The sequence below is a fragment of the Caretta caretta genome, chromosome 11, assembly GCF_965140235.1.
Source record: "Caretta caretta isolate rCarCar2 chromosome 11, rCarCar1.hap1, whole genome shotgun sequence".
NCBI classification, from domain to species: domain Eukaryota; kingdom Metazoa; phylum Chordata; order Testudines; family Cheloniidae; genus Caretta; species Caretta caretta.
In genome coordinates this window covers 53,118,977-53,137,566 of record NC_134216.1, presented here as the reverse complement: position 1 = coordinate 53,137,566, position 18,590 = coordinate 53,118,977, and the positions used below count along the sequence as shown (strand labels likewise).

General features: G+C 36.8%; 1 protein-coding gene across 7 annotated transcripts in view; it reads right to left on the bottom strand.

The window, feature by feature from the left end:
* GLS (glutaminase) overlaps nt 1-18,590 on the bottom strand; it is a 102,936-nt gene that overhangs the window by 38,189 nt on the left and 46,157 nt on the right. For 3 of the 7 annotated variants that reach the window (XM_048869737.2, XM_048869738.2, XM_075118026.1), the window contains 8 exons: nt 17,941-17,990; nt 16,339-16,371; nt 16,001-16,059; nt 13,854-13,920; nt 13,164-13,214; nt 9,582-9,758; nt 8,707-8,838; nt 6,825-6,917 (listed from right to left, as the gene is read on the bottom strand). In XM_048869737.2, coding sequence (XP_048725694.2) covers nt 6,825-6,917; nt 8,707-8,838; nt 9,582-9,758; nt 13,164-13,214; nt 13,854-13,920; nt 16,001-16,059; nt 16,339-16,371; nt 17,941-17,990 — 662 coding nt within the window. Of the gene's footprint in view, nt 1-1,030; nt 5,665-6,824; nt 6,918-8,706; nt 8,839-9,581; nt 9,759-13,163; nt 13,215-13,853; nt 13,921-16,000; nt 16,060-16,338; nt 16,372-17,940; nt 17,991-18,590 lie in introns of those variants that run through there. The other 4 variants (XM_048869736.2, XM_048869733.2, XM_048869739.2 and 1 more) reach the window with 2 other exon arrangements.

Here is an 18,590-nt window from a genome sequence, read left to right as displayed (position 1 = left end):
GAGATTCTTTCAAGTGTTTTCAATTACTGTTTTAACTAACTTGCATCATCCACCATACCTATTTTAAACCAAGATGACGTTTCTGGAATATGTTCACTATCTTATTTAGTCTCAGAAAATGTGCTTGAATGAAAGTTATCCTTCACCGATAAAAAAAAATACAATAAAATTGGCTTAAAATAAATTTATTACACAATACAAAAATAAGCCTGAGCAACATACATAAACACATACAATGTGAAAGAAAAATGGAAAACAAGACAAGTAACTTAAAGAACTGAGCCAAAAGGTACAACACAAATGCTAAAATGAAGTTTACAAAAGTATTTACATTTCCAATGAAATGCTGATGCTGACAAAAGAAAAAAAACAGCTCAAATGCTTGAATATCAAGAACTGGTATTGCCATAACACAGATGAATACTAAATCCTTTATATACTCAGAAAGATCTTCAATAAAAACATTTAATAATTAGGCCCACCACAACATTCTTTAGGACCCTATTCACAAAACATACAAGTAAGCGTACAGGAATTGCAATAGTGGATCAGGCCATGATCCAACTAGTTGTGTAACCTATCACCAACAGCCGCCAGTAACAGAAGCTTTTGAGGAGGAGTAAGAAACTGTGGAGATGGCAGGTTATGGGATAAACTGGCCCAAAGGAAAGTTTCCAACTTATCCACAATAGTTAGAGGTTGGCTTATATCCCTTCCAAAACTTAAAAACACAAAAACACTCTGGACATTCTTGTTATCCATATAAATGTCCAATCACTTTTTGAATCCTGTACGTTTTGAATCCTGCCACATTTACCACCTATGACTTGCCTCCTCTTCTCAAAACTCCATGTATAATTTACATACCTAAAAGAAAAGGAGTACTTGTGGCACCTTAGAGACTAACCAATTTATTTGAGCATGAGCTTTCGTGAGCTACAGCTCACTTCATCGGATGCAAGTGAGCTGTAGCTCACGAAAGCTCATGCTCAAATAAATTGGTTAGTCTCTAAGGTGCCACAAGTACTCCTTTTCTTTTTGCAAAGACAGACTAACACGGCTGTTACTCTGAAACCTTACATACCTAAATACTTAAAGCTTTGTGGGTTACTATTTTAAGATCTGAATCCAGCAGAAACAATTTCTCCAACTTCAGCTCGTTTTAAAATTAGTTCCAAATAATGTGAAATCAGCAAAGAATGCACTGAGAGCTATATTACGTAAACCCTGCCCCACACAGGTACACTTTCTTTTAAAAAAATATTCAGCAACTTGAGTTCTTTTCACTAGAGGGCACAGATGCTTAGCCCTGGTCTACACTGGGTGGGGATCAATTTAAGTTACACAACTTCAGCGATATGAATAACATAGCTGAAGTTGACGTACTTAGACCTACTCACCGTGGTGTTTTCACTACGGTGAGTCAACTGCTGCCGCTCCCCCATCGACTCTGCCTGTGCCTCTCGCGGTGGTGGAGTACAGGAGTTGACGGGAGAGCGCTTGGGGGTCAATTTATCGCATCTAGACTAGACGCGATAAAATCGACCCCCGCTGGATCGATCGCTGCCCACCAATCCAGCAGGTAGTGTAGATATACCCTTAGGCTCCATCCTGCAATCCCTCTGAATGTTCAATACAACTTAACCAAATACAGCAGTTGAGCACATCTCAGGTGTGCACACGCAGAGTTTTGCTTGCAGTATCGCAGTGACTACTGTTTTACCGTAACTTTCTTATTCATGTAAAACTGTTGATTTTAAGGACATTTAAAGACCTTAACTAACCTTCCCTTACTCTTACTTTACTGTAACCCTGGAAAAATGTAAGCAAAACAACTTTGATAAAATTATATGCTGAGTTTTCATTCAGTAATTTATGCCATTTTTCTGAAGTGCACTTAACAGTACCTGCTGCATTATTTTACTAGGATTTCAAAGTCCACTGTATGTTAATTTTCTGAAAAGGTTTGCCTAAGCAATTTATAATCGTATGCTTCAAATGCAAATAGCCCCAATAACAGAACTATAAAAAATATAATGTATTGCTACAAGAAGATCACTTGGATTCACTTGCAACCATACTTGTTTATAGAACATCTTAAACAGTACTTCTACATTTTTGTGAGACAGGTCCTTGTTAGCTATAATCATTCCTTAAATGGTATAGTCAGGATAGGTTTCCTCATCACCATTCACGGCACGTCTTGCTTTAAGCATTTTCTTGTTTTATAAGATCCCAAGTTGTTTCAGAGCGCATCCCTTCCTTTTAACGGTTCAGGCTATGTCTACACTACACACCACTTCCAGCAGTATACAGAGCATCTGTTGTAGCTAAACGCAACAGTAAAAAGTAGGCTGTGCCCACACTGTGGTGTGTAGCTACACATCTCAGTGACAGGCTCTGCCAGGAGTGGGACAGCAAAAGCTTCAGAAGTTCCCCATTGCCAGAGCCTTTCACTACGTAGAGGAAAATGCTCTGGCAAGGGGAAAGCTGGGAAAGGCTCAGCTCTTCCCCACTGCTAAAAGTATTTCCTTGTGGCAGAAGCAAGCTCCAGCAGCTGGGCGCTGGCAGAGCCTTTCCATATGGTATGGAAAAGCTCTACAGCGGGGAACTGCCCAAGCCTTCCCCACTCTCTCCTCCCTGCCACAGTCTGCCCCAATGTGGGAGTCTTTTCCTGCAGAGGGGAAACGCTTCGGCATCAAGGAGGCAGCAGGACTCTACATTGCTAAAAATATCAGTGTAGACAGGGGGGCACAGTTTGGGCAAGTAGAGTATGTACTCACATACCCATACCCTTCACCCTGTCTTTCCTCTACTAGTCTAAGCTAGGACTCACCAGCTACACTATTATTTTGTACCCATGCTAGGGGGCCTACGTGAGCATGTGCGCTACATGTCTCAGAGTGGTGTTTAATACAGACTGTGTGTGTGTGAGTGTGAGAGAGAGACACACACACACATACTTTTCTGTCCAAAAGAAAATTACATATGTAGTTTGAGACCTTTATGTAAACGCTAAACCAGTAGCTCTTAGAAAGAGATCTGATCTGAAGTTATTTGGGCAGATTTTTGGAATTAACAATAAATTAGGTCTTTGTATGGTGGTTAAGTGGAAGGGGGCGTGGAACAAAGCATAATCAGCTAGAGACAAGGGCAACGGGGGTCAACTATATAGGGAGTGAAGAATTTTACAAGAAAAATCAGCATCAATAGAAACACATAAAATGGCTATGCATTTGGCCTCTAGAATTCAGAAAATATGGCTTCCCTGTATATCACCACCTCCATAGTCTGAACTACTACGTAGGACTGTCAATTAATTGCAGTTAACTCAAGTGATTGATTCAAAACAAATTAATTCAATTAAAAAATAATCGCAATATGCATTTAAATTTATTATAAATATTTTTGGATGTTTTTTTACATTTTCTAATATACTAATTTCAATTATGCTAAACACTCATATACCCCTTCATGCTTCGGCCACCATTCCAGAAGACGTGTTTCCATGCTGATGAAGCACGAAGAGGCATACGAATGTTTAGCATATCTGGCACATAAGTACCTTGCAATGCTGGCTACAACAGTGCAATGCGAATACCTATTCTCACTTTCAAGTGATGACATAAATAAGAAGCAGGCAGCATCATTTCCTGTAAATATAAACAAACTTATTTGTCTTAGCAGTTGGCTGAATGAGAAGTAGGACTGAGTGGACTTGTAGGCTCTAAAGTTTTACACTGCTTTGTTTTTGAGTGTAGTTATGTAACAAAAATAATTCTACATTTGTAAGTTGCACTTTCATGATAAAGAAATTGCACTGCAGTACTTGTATGAAGGGAATTGAAAAATACTATTTATCTTTTTTACCGTGGAAAAGTTTGTAATAAAATATAAAGCAAGCACTGTACACTTTGTATTGTGTAGTAATTGAAATAAATATATTCGAAAAAGTAGAAAACATCCCAAAATATTCAAGTAAATGGGATTCTATTAATAGTGAGATTGAAACGGTGATTATCGCATTTTTTTAAAAATCTCACTATTAATTTTTTTCTAAATTGTTTGACAGCCCTACTTTTAACATTTATGCTGACCATTTCATACCAGATCAAACTGTTCCACAGTATGAACAGTGCATTATTTGAGACTAACATGCTCATAATTTGCGGTACAAGATAGAAATTTTGTTACTAGGGAAGGACTACACAGAGGTGCAAAGTAGATAAACAAAAAACGAAGAAAAGAGGGGGAAACTATTTCTATTAACTTATAAAATTATATTACGTGTATGTGTGTGGGTACATATATAATAGAGGTAAAAGATATTATAACTGCTAAAATTAATTCAGAGCAAGACAAGGTGGGTGATGTATTATCTTTTATTGGACCAGCATCTGTTGGTGGAAAGAACAAGCTTTCAAACTTCACAGAGCTCTTTGCAGGGCTGGCAGAAGAAAAAGAGCTCTATGTCGCTCAAAAGCTTGTTCTTTCCACCAACAGATGTTGGTCCAATAAAAGATACTACTTCACCACCTTGTGTCTCTCATATCCTTGGACCAACACAGCCAGAACAACTGAAGTACTTTCATTTGCATTCAGTAAGACTTAAAACTGTTTAAAAAGTAATAAACATTTATAATTTTTCTTTGAATATATTTTCTCTTCACCTATCCCTCTAAAACTAAGATTGCTTACATTCTTTAAAATAAAAGTGGAGTGTAGTATTATTAGTAAGGCAGACTTATGAGTCATACCTGGCAGGACAGCTCCTAGAGGATCACTCACAATACTTCAGTAAGAAATCCTTCTCTTCCTAACTTAGCTAACTAAGCAATTAGAGCAGCTTTGCAAGCTAAAAAGCCACTTGCTCTTCTATTAATCGAATATTAACATGCTTAATTTAAAATGATTTGATTAAAAAAGAATATGATTTGGTAATTTACTTTGCTTACGTTTGCTAACATGGTGTATCAGAGGGATGCTATTTATGCTTTTGTAAGTGTATGTGAAACAGAAGATACGGGTGCTAACTGTAATGTCAAGATTCACAAACCATTTCTCTTTCAGGTATACCTATTTAGGGATTCGTCATCTTACTGTATTCTGGTGTACTGTTTTACTTTATGTTCCAGATATACAATACTTGCACTACTCTATGTTCCAGATCTGGTAAGAGGACACATCACAAAATCTTCTCAGAGCTCCATAAAGTCCTCCTTTAATTAATGTATAAATTCTCAAATATATCAAAGGAGTTATCTTTTAAAACATTTAGATTTTTCTGTTTAAAGTAAATTTACTTTAAGGAACCATGAAAGCTGGTTGACAGATTTTTTAAAAATGTCAATATTCTATTTTTGGTATAGCACATACAGTATTCACACAATATTAAAAGAAAAAAGTTTATATATAAACCAAAAATATCAAGGAAAACAACACAACTGAAGTTGTTTAATCTAGAGATGCTTGAGGGCTTTTAAAATGAAGAAATTTATTAAACTATAACCCATTCCTTTAGTTTTGCTCTCCCCGACCTTCCATTCTATACACTATGGTTCTGGAGATGTCCTCGTTTGACTCAGGTGACACTTTTTTCCACACTGTGCCTTTCAAAGCAAGTTCTTTCTGGAGACTTTCATAGTCCAATGGTCCAAAGGAATGCTAGTTGTTCAAGCAACATACATTATTTATTAGTGTACTTGAAGAAAGCAAATCTGCGTGTTACTGATATTTGCAATCAATGCCAAAAGCCTGAACTTCCACCCATCTCCACCTCTTGACATGTTATTACAAATAGTTATGGTCTGTTTTCCAGCTATACATAAAGTTCAAATTCCATATCAGATAGTTATAAAGAGAAATGTACATGCAAATAAAAACAAACATCTTTCATATTACTGTATCTTCCCTTTGGGAGACCTCCATATCCCTGTAAAATCCTTAAGGAAAACCTTTCACTATTTGCCTTCTACCCTCAAGCACCTATAACACTTCTACTATCCTTTAGTACAAAAGAAATGGAGTGATTCTCTTCAGAGCCTGAAAACAGTACTCCTCAATAAGGGGCACTAATATAGCCTCATTTTACTCTACCTTCCCAGCCACACATAAGTGCTGAGTGCACTGCCTCTACAACTCTCTGCGGGTATGTCTACACTTGGAGCTGGAGATGTAATCAGCAGCTCCAGCAGACCTTCCCACACTAGCTCTGATTGAGGTAGTGTACTGAAAATGGAGAGCAGCTGCGGCAGCATGAGCGGCTAGCTGCCCTGAGTTTGACCCCACTTGAGACAGCAGGCACTAGCCCCTCCCACCACCACGGCTACGTTTCCATTTTTAGCACTCTAGCTTGATAAGTGCTAGCATGGGTATGTCTCCTCGAGCCGGATTTTACATCTCTGATTTCAGTGAGATCAATGTGAAAAATAGTGACCCCAGATCTCATGCACAGCAGTGCAGAACAAAAAGACTAAGCTACCAGTTGGCCAAATTTTTATTAAAAAGTAAGCAGAATAGTGAAATTCATCCTGAATATTAAAATACCATACACCCACTCTAGCTGGGGAGAAGAAAAAAGGCTGAAGTCTTTAGCAATTATGAATCTTACACAAAATCTTGTAACTGTTTAAGCCTCATCACAGATATGACAGTCTTTGTCACAAATAAACTGTGCTCTGGTGAAACTAGACTGATAAGCTTAACTTATCTTTAATTCTTGATGCAATACATGTCATTGAGCAGTTTTATGTTTACAGATGAACCTTATATTTTCCAGCTGACAACTATACAAAGTAGTCATTAAAAGAACTTATTTAGCTTACCCGCTGATCGCCGCCTTCTCTGCGAGGATCAAGCTTCTTTGCAAAGTGCCTCAAGTTATCATAATTATGGAAATTGCACAAAGAAACCAGATCCTGAAAACAGTCAAAAATAAACTACATCATCCTTTGTATACTGCATAGTTTATTAATTTTCTCAACTGAGGTTGATAATGCACACACTTTAAATATTTTTGCTTCACAACAAATATGACTTACTTGGCTAAGTTCCTGACTTACAAAAAAAGCCTCTTGTTACTCTCTTCATAAAATGTCCTTCCATACATTGGTAATAAAGACATGTTTTCAGGTTGTAATACTGAATTATTGCTGGTATTTTGAAAGAAAGCTAACTTACACCAATATTTCACGGTACAGGTATGATAGCATTTGGTTTTGTAATGTACACTTCACAAACACTTGCGAGGTGCTATATATCACAGTAACACAAGACCTGTGATAGGGAGCTGAACAAGGAAGATTCACTGCAACATTTGATTTTAATTAAACTAGAATCACTGTAGGGAAAGCCAATCACAAGTATTATGGCAAGTAGTTTTTCCATGCTGTTGCAGGTTAAAGAACAAATTTATTTATATATAATATATATACACATTTATAGCTATTTATTTTGCAGCAAAGTGAAGGTTGCCAAATCATCAGTGATTAGGTCTTTCTTTATTAAAAAGAGTTGTTTTTAAAAACAGTTTGATTTTAATTGGAAAGTATTGTTTAATATAGGACTTAAAGGCAAACATAGTAAAAATAGTAAGAGACACAATGTACCGGCGCGCACACACCAGAATGAGGCGCAAACTTGGATTGTTATGCATCTGATACAGATGTCACGTGAATGAAGTACTCTAAATGTTGCACAATGCTCTAAATATTGTAGTATCCTCTGTTGAGGTCTTTGATTGTCTGAGTACCGCTTAATTTGCACTGCCACCAGCTGTAGAGAGAAGAGAAAGAGGCAGAAGGCATCCGTGCCATGTTCCTTTCTCTGTTTGGAAGGCCAGTGATGTGTCACCATTCATTACTACTGTGGAAATGAAGTATTGTACAAGATCTCTACCAATTAAAGAGGCTGGCCAGAATCCAAATATTCTTAACACTGGCACCAAACAGGGCCCTTCAATTTTTTAAAGGTCATGTTTGCAGCAAAAGACAAAGCTAAGGATGCTTGTCTGACAGTTCTCTCTGTGGAGACTTTCAACCCATCTTCTTTCTTCCCAAACATACAAGTATGATATTGGCCAAAATATAAGAAACACCATTCCCATTTTATTATTAGCCGCCAAAGGCCCCAGTAAGCAGTGCTAAGTAAATGAAATTATTGTTATTCTAACATATTGGAGCGAAGTGGAGTTTGTTAGTGTCTTTCTGTGAATAACACATACAAAATGTCTCTATACAGAAGACAACTGTCAGACAAGCCACCCTTAGCTTTGTCTTTGCTACAGACTGGACCTTTGAAAAACTCACGTCCCTGTTTGATGCCAGCGTAAAGAACATTTGGACTTTAGCAAGCCTCTTTAAGGTGGAAGAGATCTTGTGTTCTAATATATCAAAGAAATCAGTGCCATTCTCATGTCACAAGACACTATTCCTTTAAATTTTTTCATGAACATTTTTTCCAAGATTGGTTTCACCATGTTTTCTAAAGGTTTGCATAGTCCAATAATAAATCTAATTTGAATTACAGCCACAAAAGTCAGAAAACAAGACTGCTTTTCAATCTCAGGTCAGGTCAGACTGGAATTATGTACATGAACAAATTTAAGGATTTCATTTAAGTTCAGTTAGGCCTTAGCCATGCTAACCAATTAGGTAAATGTTGGTTGCAAAAGACAAATTATTGAAAGTTAGAGGAAGCCTTCCTTACATGACAGAAGTGAATCCCTTTAACGCTGTTGCCCATTTTGTCCAAAGGAGGTGACCAGCACATCAGACCCATAACATTAGGAACAACCAGAAGAATGCCACCAGCAACTCCAGATTTTGCAGGAAGACCAACCTACAGGAAGTTAAAGACTTAGTATACTATGTTAACATTCTAGTCAGTTGTGTTATTTGTAACACTTAGCACACAAAAAATTATTATATAGCACTTTAGCTGATCATTCCCAGAAATTTTCTAAGTTGGGTAAGCATTATTATCCTTGACAGATAAGGCACACGGAGAGACAGAGCAGCAATCACATTGCTCGCCTAAGGTCAGACAGCATATTAGTGGTTCAGCAAGAACTATACCCCAGGCCTGATAATCTCAGCAGAGAAGTGAAACATACACACAGATGTCCAACAAGTCATTGATAATTTGCAACAATGACAGTGCTACAAAATAGTATGAGCGCAAAGATCCCTTTTGTTTAACCGTGACAGCTTAACACGACTTGGGTGTGCCTGCGCGCATGCAATATTTTACCACCTAATTTAGGATTTCACCAGTTGTAACATTTGTTTGGATAAAAACTAAATTGAATAAGCAATGTAGATATTGCTCTTGTAAGAGATGAGTTATATCTTTGAAGCCCAACTTATGTTTTAGGCTGAAAACAGTACTTGTCTGAAATACCTTGAAGTGCTTAATTTCACGATGCTGTAAGTAACAGATTTTCAAAAAAATGTTGTTTTCAACTTCTGATTAATTCACATAACAGCTTAAGTATAAAAAGGTCAATCCTGAAATGTTTGTTTAAAAGCCAGTCTAGATTAGTTTCACTTGCCAGATACAATTAGCATCCAACAGTTACTCACATGGAAGGCAAACTGTCCTGAGAAGTCATACATGCCACAGGAATGCATTAGACTCAAGGTATTCCGGACTGATTCAGGGCTCAGTACTCTTTCACCAGTAATTGGACAAAAGCCACCATTAGCCAGAGTTGCTGCCATCACACTAGCCGATTCACAGGTCACTTCAATAGAACACAGCTAATGGAAGGGAAAAATCATTCTTATTTGTATGTATAATCTCTATGTACATACAATATGCTAAAGAACAACTGGAGGTCTACATACGAGCGTCATTACATGAGTTGATCTGTATCACTGAATAATGATTATTTTTTCGTCTCAGTCAAAATGGTTGGGCTGTTTTCTGATAACAAGTTTTGGGGAAAATGTTTTGCTCATTTTAAAAAATTCTAGTGAGCTTTTCTTTGAAAAGCTCTAGCATCCCCACACTTTACGGCAGCTATTTAAAATTTGGCAACAGATGGCTTTTTTCAGAAATGTGTCTTGTGCAAGCTGCATGAAAATCTGTCCAAATTTAGCCAAATTATAAGCCTTTGTAAAAATGCAGATTGTACATGCTCAGTAGGAAATTATTAGATTTTAGCAGCGTAATTCCGAGAAATTCTATCTGTGTTAACCATGCTCTAGGTGGCAGATGAACCGGACTTTCCCTGAAACTGCAGCTCTGGGCAGCGGGCAACATTAGGTCAGGTCACCTGAGCTGAGAGCAGGGAACCTGTCTCTCCGGTGCTCCCAATGACCAGCTCCTGAACACAGGCAGCACTGAAAAGGAAACTGCCTGATTCACATGCAGAGGGGGTAAGAACCAGAACTGTTTGTGTGTATTTCGGGTGAGGGAGAACAGACTGAAAAAGAACCTAAGGAGGGGTGGAGAAGACACCACAATGACATGACAGATTGGATAAGTAGGTGGTGCCAGGGGGAATGACAACTAGGACAGGCTTGGCAAAGAGATGAGAACCAATGGGGTCATGGGAAGGAGGTGAGGGGAAAGGGAAGATACATGCAGCAAGGAGTTAGGGTGCAGGGAAAGAACTGGGTCAGGCTGGACAAAGAAACTGAGATAAACTGCAGTGGATGAGGCTGGGGAGTAGAGAAACACTGAGATTGGATGAGGAACTGGAGAGATTAGGAGCCGCTGGGGTTGGGAATGTGGGCGGGGAGGTGGTATGTGAAAGGAGGCCAGAGGAGGGGACAGATCAGATGAACAGAGGGCTGGGGAGAGGACTGGGCAAAGAGACTGGGATGAGAAGCCTGAGAAGCGGAGACTGTAACCAGCTAGCTGAAGACAACAGCTGAGACAAGAAGCCAGCAGTGAGACAGAGACAGGACTGGGACAAGAACAGGTTGGAGTGCACAGGGCAGAAGGAGGTCACACACTTGGTGGGAAACGAGCAAAAGATTCTGTGTCCATTAAAGCACGCTTCCTCTAGAGCCTACAATGGAATCCAAGATTCCCGAGTCTCACCATTCTTCTGCTATCAGCAAGTATCTGTGAAACCCACTGGCAAAAGTGTCCCATATTCCCTCTAGAGCTAGTCTACAGAGAATGACAAACTAGTATTACTCTGTTAGCTTAAGTGGCAGGAGGTTTGAGTAGTAGTTCTAGAGGTTCCAACCCTACTTATAAACTGTGTGGAAGTAAATATGTCACATGATGGAATTTGTTATTTCAGTTTGCTTTAAAAAAAAAAAGCTAGGAAATTACACTGAAAACTATGTTAGATGTTAAGGTTATCAAATCAATCATTCAAAATAGACAGGAAATGACAAAATTAAGACTGCTTGTGTAAACATAATTTACCTTCCTTATATGCATTATACTACAGTCTTTAATTACTTGATAGCTTACTATTTTCTCCACAGTACCAGATTTATTCACTGCACAGGATGGACCTGCTCTGAGGATGAAACAGGGTTGTGTAGTGAAAGAGGCTGTTGTCTGCAGGACCGTGGCCTCATTTGTTGCACAAACTGGAAGGGAGTGTAGTGAATACACTATGTAGTTTGTAAGACAACAAATGATGGTCTCACGGCTAACACAGATGAATACTGAAGTAGAAAACTGGATTCTATCCCTATGTATGGCACAGAGTTCTTATGGGATGCTGGGCAAGTCACACCAAACTTTTCACATGCGGTCACTAATGATGTGTTCCTCATTTTCTGGAGGCCTGAACTGAAACCATAAGGTCCGATTTGCAGACTGCTGAGCACTCACAGCTGCAACAGAAGTCAATGTGAGCTGTGCTTGAATATATCAATTGCTATATAATGCTAAGTACACTTTGAGATGCCTAGGACCGGATTTTTCAAATTGGGCACCTAAAATTAGTGGATACTTTTGACCTTAATCTCTTGGTGCCTTGATTCCCCATTTGTAAAATGAGGTAATACCTTCTCATCTCACAGGGATGTTGTGAAAATAAATTAATTAATGTCTGTGAAGCACTCAGACACTACGATGAGCATCACAGAAAAGCCCATGATGAAATAAAAAATTCTACATTCAGAGCAGGTTTTGAATAGAGTACAGTAAACAAGGTATGGGACCACATACTGAACAATGAGAAAACAAAATATGGAATTAGCTGTTCACCAAGGGAGGACAGTCCATTTCGTGCACTGAATGAGACTTAGGTCCTGTAAGAAAAAACCTGTATGTGATATTAGAATGTATCAAAATATATAATAAATACTACAGCTCTTAAATGCTAGCGCAATCCAGAACATGTTACCACAATTCTGCACTCACTTTTACTGTTTACTAACAACAATTCTTTGACCTGAATATTAGTTTGGCCTTGTCTAGTTGAGGTAATAAAGGCAAACACTAAATTGGCCTCACAGTGCTGATGCAGCTTATCATAGATAAATGAAATAGTCAATAGGTCAAGAATCTACAGGAGTCACTTCCCCACCCATGAATGTTAAGATAAAGCTAATGTTTAGAAATACTCTGCTCAGAGTTAAGCAGATAAGAGGAAGTAATATGAACCAGAAACGTGCTCCTTTTCAAAACATTGTTCTTGACTTGTTAGTGCTTCAAATTTGACAGGGACGAAATGACAGAAAGGCAAAATCTAGTCAGTCTGTGGACAGTTTACAGAATGCACAGCGTGAATGGTCAGTGGATTATCTGTGGAAAACCGCCGCTTGCCAAATTTTTGTGTCGTGACAAGTGCAATTATTTTAGATAAAAGCAAAGCAAAAAATGGGCTATTTGACTATTTACACAATATAGTTTCTTGTTTGGCTCATAAGAATTAAACAAGAGAGAGAAGGGGTGCAAAAGTGTTGCCTCACTTTGAATACTACCCTCAAACTTGAAATTAAAAATTTGTATACATATTGTTCTCCCACAGCAGAAACTTGCTAATTCACATAACCAACGGAGACCCAAAAGTTAGTTTTAATTTAGTTTACGAGTTTAATACATCAAATGTTCTCTGTTCATTCAAAAAAATTAGGTATTAATGGGCTCCTTTATATCTATGATTAATTCAGTTTGTACTGCTTACACTTTCAAAACTTTATTTCAATTCCATTATAAATACTCAAGATTAAATAAGAATCAGTCACCTGAAAGTAGAAATCTAATACAGCAACCATGTCTGTGCCTTCTGGAAAACACTGGGGAAAGAAGTAAAAGTAATCTTTTAAACATGTTGATTATATCAAGACAGTAAATCAATTTTAAACTAAAGAGATTTAAAAAATAAATAAATTCCAGCCAGTGTTTAAAACATTAGTTTTAATTTTAAAATCTAGCCAACACTTATACAAATGTTTAAAGAGAAAACTTTAACTTTAAGGAAAATTAAATGACATTCTGTTTAAAGAGCTGCAACTGTTAGATAGCTTAATACTCTCTAGCTACTAAAACACCTTTATGTACGACCTGAAGCACAGAATCTTTAACTATATATGGCAACACCTAAAAACACCTAATGCATTTTTATTTTTTAATTTTTTTAAAAAGAGTCACTTGTACTGAATCTTTAAAAAAGTTATAGGACATGACTTTAGAATCAATAATCTAATACGCAGAAATGAGATTTGGGCTGTTCTGTAAGATTACCTAAATATATGTCTACATTCTCTCCAAATTGTATAAAACAAACATACTTGCAAACTCTTGTACAAAACACACACAGTATTCTAAACCATGTAAATAAAACCCAGATTATAAGATATAATGCCAAAAATTCAGAGGTCAATATTATGAGCAGTAGAAGTCTTGCAAAACCAACAAACAAAAGATAGATAAACCTTCTTTTCTTTCAGGTAGTAGCCAATTGCAAAATTTCGATCTCCACTCTCTCTTTCAGACTGGAACCTGAAAAGAAAAAAGTTTTCAAATACTTGGACTGTAGCGAAGCACAATGGTGAGAGGGTTTTTGTTTGTTTGTTTGTTTTTAAACTTATGTGCAAAGGCAGATGTCAACAAAAAAGAAACCGGCAGAGAGCAATGAAAAGCACAATTTTGTATTTGTTAAAAATCAAGCATTAAAAAAGGTGTAAGAACACTGGACTCACCAAGTTGTGCACTAGCTAGTCTATGTAAATCGCACCATCTCAACACTGTTACCCTCGTCCTGTCCTACTGCTCCAAACTTGCCCCCACTGAAGCCAATGGTAAAATTCCTAATGAGTTAAAGAATTCAGGAGCAGACCCACTGTTCGTTAAACCCATTCAAGTCAAGTCTTGTCTTGAAATTAGACTATGCTGCTCAGAAAGGAGTGTGTTTTATGTTTATACAGCACATTAGACAACACTGCACCTGCAGCTCCCCCTCTGGGCCCAAATTTTAGTTAGGGGTATATAGTAAAAGTCATGGACAGGTCACAGGCCGTGAATTTTTGTTTACTGCCTGTGACCCATCCATGGCTTTTACTAAAAATACCCGTGACTAAAACAGTCTTAATTATCAACAGTAAAAATGACCAGTGTTGTTTGTTTCATTCACTCTACTACTGTTTAGCAAAACTCGAGCAACAACACAGGCACCTTCTCTCTGCAGATTTGGAAAGGTGCTGCATTAATTTATACTTGGTTCACACATGGAGGTTACCCTGGCAACCACAGAACTTTAAGTGTCATTTTTTAAAATATAAGATTAAATTCTGAAGAAATTGACAATATAGTGTGAATAGATTTTAAGTCCTAATTAAAGTTTACTCTAATTCAATAACATTCTCTCTCTGGTAGAAGAGTAAATAACTATGCTTTTATCAGTGCAAAATCTAACACAATAAGGCTCAGAACTGAACTTTAAACAGTTGAACAGTATCTACTTTTACTGGTTACCAATAAAATATACATAGTATATATAAGCTGATTTATAGGTAGGCCAGTAAATTTTGAAACAAAAGCACAAGACCCTTTTCTTAAAAGTAATACTGAAAGAGGCAAGACAGTAAAAGGAAAGAAAAGGAAGGACATATGACAGTGAAATACAATGAATATACACCTCCTTGTGATTTATGCAAGTACAATCAAGAGGGATTTGACAGTTAGAAAAAGAGAATCAGGTTGAGGCTCAAGTCAACAGGTAGGCAGCTGCCTAGGGGTGCATGTAACTGAAGTGGTGGTTTGAGTGTCTGAACAGGGTGCAGGGACAGAGAGGGTCTGGGTGAACACGTGGACAATCTCACATTTGCAATGAGACTCTTCTCCCATTAAATTTATGTTCATAGTTAAAGAAGTCTTAATGAAAGCTATCAGCTGCCACAGTAAGCATTCCTGCATCAACTATACTCAGGTAAATTACAATCACCTCTCTTCCACCCAAACCAATCAGCATCCAAAATTCCCCAAGACTATGGAACACACTTATGGTTTCCATAGGAGTGTTGCCTCACACAGCCCTCAGAATGGTGGAAATCCTGCAGTTGTAATAGAAAAGCCTAGTTTTCCTGCAGGAACCCTACATTCTAAGAGTTCCATAAGGGGAGTTTCCCCACGTAAAAAAATTATATAAATAAATAAAAAACCCAAGGAATAACAACTGTGTAAAAGAATGATTTATAATCCTTTTGGTACAACTAATGTTAAAGTGGGCAGTTTCATTTTTGGTATGAATGCCAGGCTTACACAGTTTTGATCTGTAGTTCCCACATAAACAGCACTCAAAGGGAGAAGACTCTCAACACCTAAGAGGGAACCACTTGTACATAAGATTTAATCAAAACTATTATCAAAGAGACTGTCGTACATTAAGTACCACAAAAATGAACATATATTTAAATCAGAAAAATGTAAATCATATTAGGACTGAAGTAAGATCTTAAATATAAAGGGTGAAATCCTGTCTCCACTGAAGTCAACTGGAGCCTTACCACTGACTTAAAGGGGGCCACGCTTTCACCCTAGATATTTTACCACCAAACCTCAAACAAAAACAAAAAATACTCACGTGGCATTATTGAATCCAACATACTCATTACCAGCCATATTATTCATAAACTGCATCATCTATAAAAAAAAAAAGCATCCCAAAATCTTCAGATCTGATAACATCATAACTCAGACCAAATTTTTAACCTGGCCTTAACTGAGACTGTTTTGGGGCATACAGTGAAAGTCATTAGGATGTCTAAATACCAAACTGCACCTACAAATCTGATAGCTGTTCAAACAGCTCAAGTGTCACCTGCAATTTGAAGGCAAAAATTCCGTGAGGACAATGTGAGCCCCTGTATCATCAACTCTAAATATGATAAACAGCACCAGAATTTTTTAATATTCACTTACATAGTCAAATTTTTCTGCATTATTTGCTCCTTGCTGAAAGGAAAGAAAAAATATTTACAAGAATTGTTAACATACAAAAAACTGTAGTCAGAAGTTCACTTAATATAATTAGTTTTTTTACTTGTATATAACTAATAAAGACGTAAACGTATAAAGATATTTAAATATAAATTACTACGATCATTTTGTATATTAATATAATTACAATAAAAAATTAAAAAGTTAGGAGAGTAAATAGCTCAGATAACATTCATACAAAGAATGCTACAAGATGTTTTTATCAAATACCTTGTATATAGGGGATGGATTTAATCAGAAAGAAAGGTATGCTTTATTTTAAGCGCTCTCTATTCAACACAACATATTGACAAAGAATAGTATATAGTAATATACGTGACACACATACAAATTCATTGTGATCAATGTTCCTATAATGAACATAACACAGGATTACAAGCATAAGAGGTTAAAGATCTTGTCTTAATTTATATTAGCGCTGAGCACAGAAACTTTATAGGCTGGAGTCTGAATTTGTTTCCTATGGTTAGTGTTCATGCTAAAAATTTAATTCGGATGGACGACTTAAAATAAAGTGTTACCTTTACTATAAAAATAACTTCACTTAATTTCAGATTTAAGGTAAGTATCCTACCTATATAAAGAAACTGATTATTTGGGTTAGCAAAATACGGTATTATTAAAAAGCTACAATTTTAGAATCTTAAAACCTCAAGTGACAAAACACTAAAACTACATCAACATTTTGCTAGCAATGTTTTTGTTAAAATTAATTCTTAGGCAATTTTTTTAAAGGATTTTTTCTTAAATTTGGTAAATGCCAGTGAAAGATGTATTGGCCCTTATCTCAATTTCTGATAACTGGCCTGCCATAAATTCTTATGGGGGGGCCCAAAAAATAAAAAAAGCTCATGCATTTTACTTTGTTTTGAAAACAGCCAAGCAGCTTCATTTTAATTTAAGAGAAAGTTCACAAAACAATGGATTAAAAATCTGAAATCGTATCAGTTGGCATCGTATAAACTAATAGACAATACATCAGAGGTTTGTTTTATAAACCACTTCAGTATTGAAGATATTCTATTTAGATAAATATTTTTGGCTAGCGTATTACCTCAAACAAATCAAGAAACATTACTCACACTATGTTTAGTATAGGGAAAACAAAAAAACGGAAGCTTTGCATGTACCAGCATTTTACTTAATGAAATGCATAAAGCCAGTTTCATTTCCCACTCTACAAGTGGATTAAGGTGTTGCACATAACCTGTGAAGCCCTACGCATCAACTCATCTACAAGAGAATGTGCAGTCACACGTGTACGATTCCTAGCTGAAAGGAATACCACGCTGCTGTGCCAAAATGATGTGCCAATGGTCCCTTACGCTTATAAAATAAAAGCTAATTAATAATCTTACTCTTAGAGCCAATAATCTCTAGGTAGACAATATCTAACAAACAGGTATGCTAAAAAAAATTCACAATACATTTCATCAAAATGTCTTGTATAATATACCAGAATACAAGCCTTAAAAATGTAATGCCAAATCTGTTCAATGAAAAATAATTAAAAAAAGAAATTACCAACTTCATTGAACTGTTGCAGTTGTCAAAATATTCCATAGATCCTAATGCTGTAAAATATGTAACAACATTTAAACCACAAAAACCTTTTCAACCTTTTAAATGCACAATGAACATCTTTTTGGGAAATCGGGTCAGCATTAGTTATGGGATGCTGCATCAATAATCATAGGGTTAGACATTTAAAATAAAATGAAATAAGTTATGCTTTTGTTAAAAAAAGGGAGGAGAAAGATCATGCTTTGTGAAAAAACAAAAATACATAGTATTTCGGTTCTTTCTTGCCCAAGTGAAAAAATCCTTTACACTTTATTAAACTGATTTTACTAACAAAATATAAACATGATGGGCAAAAGTCAGATGTACGATTAATATATGAGTACTAACTATTTTCATTCAGCATTTAAAAAATTCAGTGTTTTCTTTTTCTTTTTGTAAGCACCATCTGAGTTCACACTGGGGGAAGATAAACACTTTTACACAGCATCCTCTGTATACAGGTACTAACAAGCATGTTGACCAGCTGATGTACACTTAGGCCGTGATCTTGTGCACATGCTTTCTTAAGTTTAAACATACAAGTAGCCCCACTGAAGTCAATGAGGCTACTTATATGCTTAAAGTACATGCATAAGCGACTGCATGATCAG